At 36.8% G+C, this 5014-nt stretch overlaps 1 protein-coding gene across 5 annotated transcripts; it reads left to right on the top strand.

Moving 5' to 3' along the window:
* Positions 1-242: 242 nt before the first annotated feature.
* On the top strand, positions 243-4799 carry LOC105124200 (mediator of RNA polymerase II transcription subunit 10b). 5 transcript variants are annotated; one of them, XM_011024111.1, is made up of 7 exons: positions 243-261; positions 364-422; positions 884-1109; positions 1186-1266; positions 1361-1463; positions 1601-1690; positions 2533-2948. In XM_011024111.1, exons 3-7 carry the CDS (start codon positions 898-900, stop codon positions 2602-2604), a joined length of 558 nt encoding a protein of 185 aa, XP_011022413.1. In that variant the 5' UTR covers positions 243-261; positions 364-422; positions 884-897; the 3' UTR covers positions 2605-2948. The 5 variants fall into 5 exon arrangements, with proteins under 5 accessions (XP_011022413.1, XP_011022411.1, XP_011022412.1 ...); XM_011024109.1 differs by lacking the exon at positions 243-261 and adding an exon at positions 4377-4799 and having other exon boundaries at positions 277-422; positions 2533-2627; XM_011024110.1 differs by lacking the exon at positions 243-261 and adding an exon at positions 3214-4010 and having other exon boundaries at positions 277-422; positions 2533-2627.
* The last annotated feature ends 215 nt before the right edge of the window (positions 4800-5014 follow it).

The raw sequence follows: 5014 nt of genomic DNA, 5'->3' as shown, positions 1-5014 counted from the left end.
AAGCCCCATAAATTAAGTTTAGTTATTAAGTCATTTTTTAAAAATAAAATTATATCATCGAGATTTTGTTACTCCTTCAATGTTTATAATGAAGTCCACTGGTTGTTTTATGGAAACGTTCATGCGATCACTCATTTGTTGACTAAAAGCGAATGAAGTATCTGATTTAAAATTCATGCATACATTAGGGACCTAATTGAGATGAAAATTAGGATGTAGAGCTAATCAAGATTTACCTCAAAGGGTAGGGACTTATAAGAGGTTTTCCCAAAACCCAGTCATATGAGCGACGTGTTGTTCATTGTAGATAAAATGTAAACGGCATGTGAGTCGAAGAACTAGCTTTTGTTTCCTCCTCGACGGAGATCGCTCTCCCTGCTGAAAACCCAAAAGCAACAGAGATCCCTTACCAATTTCAACAGGTAAAGCAATCCCAGTTTCATTTTTTTAAAGTTAAGTTTTTGGTCATTTGCTTGCTTTTACAATCAGGGTTCGCGTAGAACTCATTAATTTTCATTATACTGTTTTTTATTTTTATTTTTTAAATTTTATGATCTGGTTCTTGCTAACTGTAATATAGTAATGGGATTATGGAGCTAGGTTATCAGTTTTTTTTGTGGGTTTTCAGTTTTAAGATTTTGGATGCATTTGGAAATCGTTATTGTTTGTTTAATGTTCTGAATATATATGCATGTTTTCATTGATTTGTTTCATTTGTAAAGCTCGGAACTTTAATTTAAGGTTGTTGGATGAATTCCGAAGCTTGACAAAATTTGAGGGGACCCTATATTCTGTATATGCCGCGGTTATCATTTGTTTGCTTAATTTTGTCAATTTCTTTACTGTATGTTCAATGGCCTATTTATTGTTATTCTTTGGACAGGCGCATTGTACAAAATGGATTCGTCGCAGAATACAGTGTTGGGGAGTGGAGGTAATGGAATGTTGGCCACTCCATTGAATGATACAGAAGCAGCAGTGGATGATCCGAAGCAGAATTTGAACCAAGTTATTGATTCCATACAGAAGACTCTTGGTCAACTCCATCAGCTTTACCTAACAGTCTCTTCGTTCAACACTGCTTCACAGCTTCCTCTTCTACAGAGACTGTACTTTTCTCTCAATCCTTTGCTTTGGTTTGTTACTCGATGCATTGTGTTATGATATAATGGTGTGATTTTGCAGCAATGGTCTTGTTACCGAGCTGGACAATATGGCTAAATTGTCTGAAAGGTGCAACATTCAGGTTCCTATGGAGGTCTTGAAGTGAGTGTATCTTTGTGATTTGTTATTTGAGGTGAACCAATTCCAGCTTGTTGGCATTGGCAAACTGATAGCAAGTTTATTGCTTTGTGCTTAGTTTGATTGATGATGGGAAGAATCCAGATGAATTCACAAGGGGTGTTATGAACAGCTGCATCGCAAAAAATCAAGTTACCAAAGGCAAAACTGATGCCTTCAAGGTACTTCTTTGATTCCCACTATGAAATGCTGTTTTCTCTTGATGTATTGTGCAGTATTTATTCCATTAGATATTCATGCATGCAATTTGCTTTGTGTGCGTTTGATAAAATTCATTGTATGACCATTGATTTTATAGAGTTTACGCAAGCATCTACTGGAGGAACTTGAACAGACTTTTCCAGATGAAGTTGAATCATACAGGGAGATACGTGCAATGTCTGCTGCTGTAAGTTATATTTATGACATGTTGGATGGATTTCTCAGCTCAATTTTCCTATCTTTCTGTTTGTAATATGAAACAAAATTTGTCATGCAAAGATCTCTATTAAATCATTTTTAAGGTTAGGATGCTGGCAATGAATGCAGCTCAGCGATGCAAATCCTTAAGCATGAGATTTATTATGGTGGGGAACAGCAATCCTTAATGTTTTTTTGTTATGATGAACAGTGAAATTATTGAAGCAGCTAGTGTTTATTAACCTACCAGCAACTGAAATTTATGCCTCCTCGTGGTCTCAAACACATTAACCTTATCATATTCAATATGGTCGCTACATCCTGGTGTAGCTTTGGCAGTTTTGTTGACTCCAGTTTTAGAAATGAGAATTATTTACATAACACCTGTCAAAATTGTATAGGCGCCCAAATTTATTGCATGGAAGCAGTTTCATGTAAAATGGTGTCAACTACCCTAGGCTTATGTAATAGCATTTTAGGTTTTCTGTAGCAGATATCATTTGTCATAATATACCCTTAAAACGTGTGGATGATTGTATGCGCTAATTGACCTATGAATGGAGCAGGCGAGCAGCATTGTTCAAGAACAAGAATCAAGAACAAACATACTTATTCTTTGTAGTCTAGATTGGAATTAAAATCTTAAAATAACACATTTTTAGCCTGTAAATTTAAACATCTGTAAGTTGGGATCTTTGATTGACAACCCAGTTGCTTTGTTGAAGCAAGTTGTGCTTCAAAAGATAACAATAACATGGAAGCTTTTCTTTTTCTTTCTTTGTTTTTTCCCCTAGAAAAATTTATAATCTTAAGACTCTTTACATCTTTCAGGAAGCAAAACGGCTTGCTCAATCACAAAGCTCATTACCCAACGGAGATGTGAAGGTAAAACCAGAGCATTAAGGGGCCATACCACTGTGAATCAGGTTCTCTGTTTTATACCAACTTGACTTTACCATGTAGCATTAGGAGTCTATAAATGCCAGATTACGTTGTATACTTATTCCATGTAGCATCACCTTTTCCTTAAATCTGTGAACGTGACAACTTATGATCTATTGCCCCACCACTGTGAATCAGATTCTTTGATTTACACCAACTTGACTTCACCATGTAGCATTAGGAGTCAGTCTATGCCGGATTACGTTGTATGCTTGTTCCATGTAGCATCACCTTTTGCTTAAATCTGTGAATGTGACAACTTATGATCTATTCTAATGGTATAATGTTAAATGTTATTCACTCTCTGTATGCATGCTTTGATTTGGAGATTGTTGTGATATAGTGCTATTGACACTTTTCCCATTAGTACCTGGGAAGGATAAATATCCTCAACTTTATGACACATTGAAAGTGGCTATATTTGATGCTTGATTAAACTTCTACTTGGAATTATATAATTTATCAAGATTGCTTGAAGAGACAGAAGTATTGGATGCAAGTGGACTTTTGCTCCATGATGTAGATGCTAAACATGTTTGTGTTTATTCATACTTTTTTCATTTGAAGTAGCGTTCCAACGATCATGACAAGAGTTCCCACCACTGTGAACTGCATCCTGACTCGTCAAGAAAGCAATTAGACTGAAAACTTTGCCAGTCAGATGATGTCATTGAGTCGACTGCATCTTCGGTCTGGTTCAAAATGTCTATTTTTTTCCCCTCGTGCGCTCAATATTTCTACTGTTATTGTCACTTGAAGTCTTGTCTTCTTTACGGTCATTACCTTCCTGTTGAAAGCTGGGTTTCCTTTTTGATTCTGAGTCAGTACCCTTATCCTCAAATCTGCCATCATGGCTGCTTTCAGATTTGTGTCTAAAATTGCTGTTCCCATGTTGCTTTACGCATTGGTTTTTCAGTTTCTAAACTGTTGAAAATTGAAGCTCTTTTTAGATTCAGCATGCATGCCAGACAGTTTAGTTCAGTGAGAAGGGTACCTTTACACTTAAAAAACTGCTTATAGTCCACAAAAAAAAAAAAAAGGTACCTGGATGAGCAATGACTGGTTTTCTCTTTTCAAGGACTCAAATCTAGAAGCTAGAGCTTCATAATTTTCTTTCAGTGAACTATACTCTTTCTCAATCTGCTTAGTCTTCAGTCTAGCTATCCTGTTCTGGAACCATATTGCAACCTGACAAGGCTCAAGTCCAATTTCATTAGCCAGCTGTTGTTTTATCTCCGACTCTGGTCTTGATTCTGACTCGAAAAATAGTTTCCAGGAACTTTATTTGTTCATTGCTGAACCTTCTCTTGTTTACGTTCTTTTGAACACTTGATAAAGAATGCATGCCTCGATCTGTTGCCTGATAATTTTACTATTGCCGTTGCTGGGGGTGTTTTATCTCTTTGTTAACATTGCTTTGATGAGTTTTTGTTTGCGAAGGGAATGTGATTTAATAAATAGCCAGGCAACTTGTGTCTATATACGCATCCATATGGTGGGCCTGGATTGATAGGGAGAGATTACTTGTACTCTTTGAAGAAAAGCATCTTGTTGATCTATTTGTACTATTGTTTGTGAATTTTTTTTGCAACCCCTGTCAATCAAGCCCACATGGTGATATGTCCTAAATGATCTATCGTATATGTGATTTTGAATACCCTTCTCAACTGCTTCATGATCAAGAGCCCTAAGATCATCCTTTTGATGATTTATCATAATCTCTTAATTTACAGGGCCGAGGAAGGTCCTTTTTCGGTGGAAAAACATCATAGGATTACAGTCTTAGGCTGTCACATTGATACAGAAGCCATTTCCTTGTGAAAATGGCAGCTTTGGCCGTAAGATAAAGACTAGTCTAAAGCTGTCCCGCGGTCCTTCAAGAACCAATGGTTGACAACACAGTTGTAGCCTTGTAGGGGTCAAAAGAACGGGTCCCCTTCAACACGATCCTTTTCTTTTGAAAAGTTGGGAGTGTTTCTTTCCTCATATTAACGTGGCCACTGATTAGTTGTGGTTTTTATCGTCATTAATCAATTATTTGGAATTTTGGACACGTGAATGCTTAATATGAAACATGTAGGCTTCGTTTTGAAATATAGCGTTTGAACCCTTAATGCCAAGGACATGTCATCTGGTTCTTCAAGATTCGTTGTTCACACCTCAAAACAGTCTGTCACTCTCAAACTCGTCCTGCTCGGGTCCCCAAGTATCATGGCATCAGACTAGGAAATTCTTGGGCTTTTGTTTTTCATTCAAGAGAATAAATTTTTGTAGTGTTGGTTTCGAAGTTTGAACTAAAGGAGTAAACAAAACCTCCCGTCACTCGGCTTACCTTTTGCCGTATCTTTTTTTTTTTCAATGGTCGGAGTTT

Source organism: Populus euphratica, unplaced genomic scaffold (genome assembly GCF_000495115.2).
Source record: "Populus euphratica unplaced genomic scaffold, PopEup_1.0 scaffold4.1, whole genome shotgun sequence".
In the NCBI taxonomy this organism is placed as follows: Eukaryota; Viridiplantae; Streptophyta; class Magnoliopsida; order Malpighiales; family Salicaceae; genus Populus; species Populus euphratica.
The sequence above is the reverse complement of the archived record's forward strand: the minus strand, read 5'-3'. Positions and strand labels throughout refer to the sequence as shown.

Excerpts from the sequence above, each read along its gene's own strand:
- LOC105124200 (XM_011024109.1), top strand. The coding sequence starts at position 898 with ATGGATTCGTCGCAGAATACAGTGTTGGGGAGTGGAGGTAATGGAATG. Across the intron at positions 1,110-1,185 it reads CTTCCTCTTCTACAGAGACT|CAATGGTCTTGTTACCGAGC; the intron begins GTACTTTTCTCT and ends GTGATTTTGCAG. Across the intron at positions 1,464-1,600 it reads GCAAAACTGATGCCTTCAAG|AGTTTACGCAAGCATCTACT; the intron begins GTACTTCTTTGA and ends TTGATTTTATAG.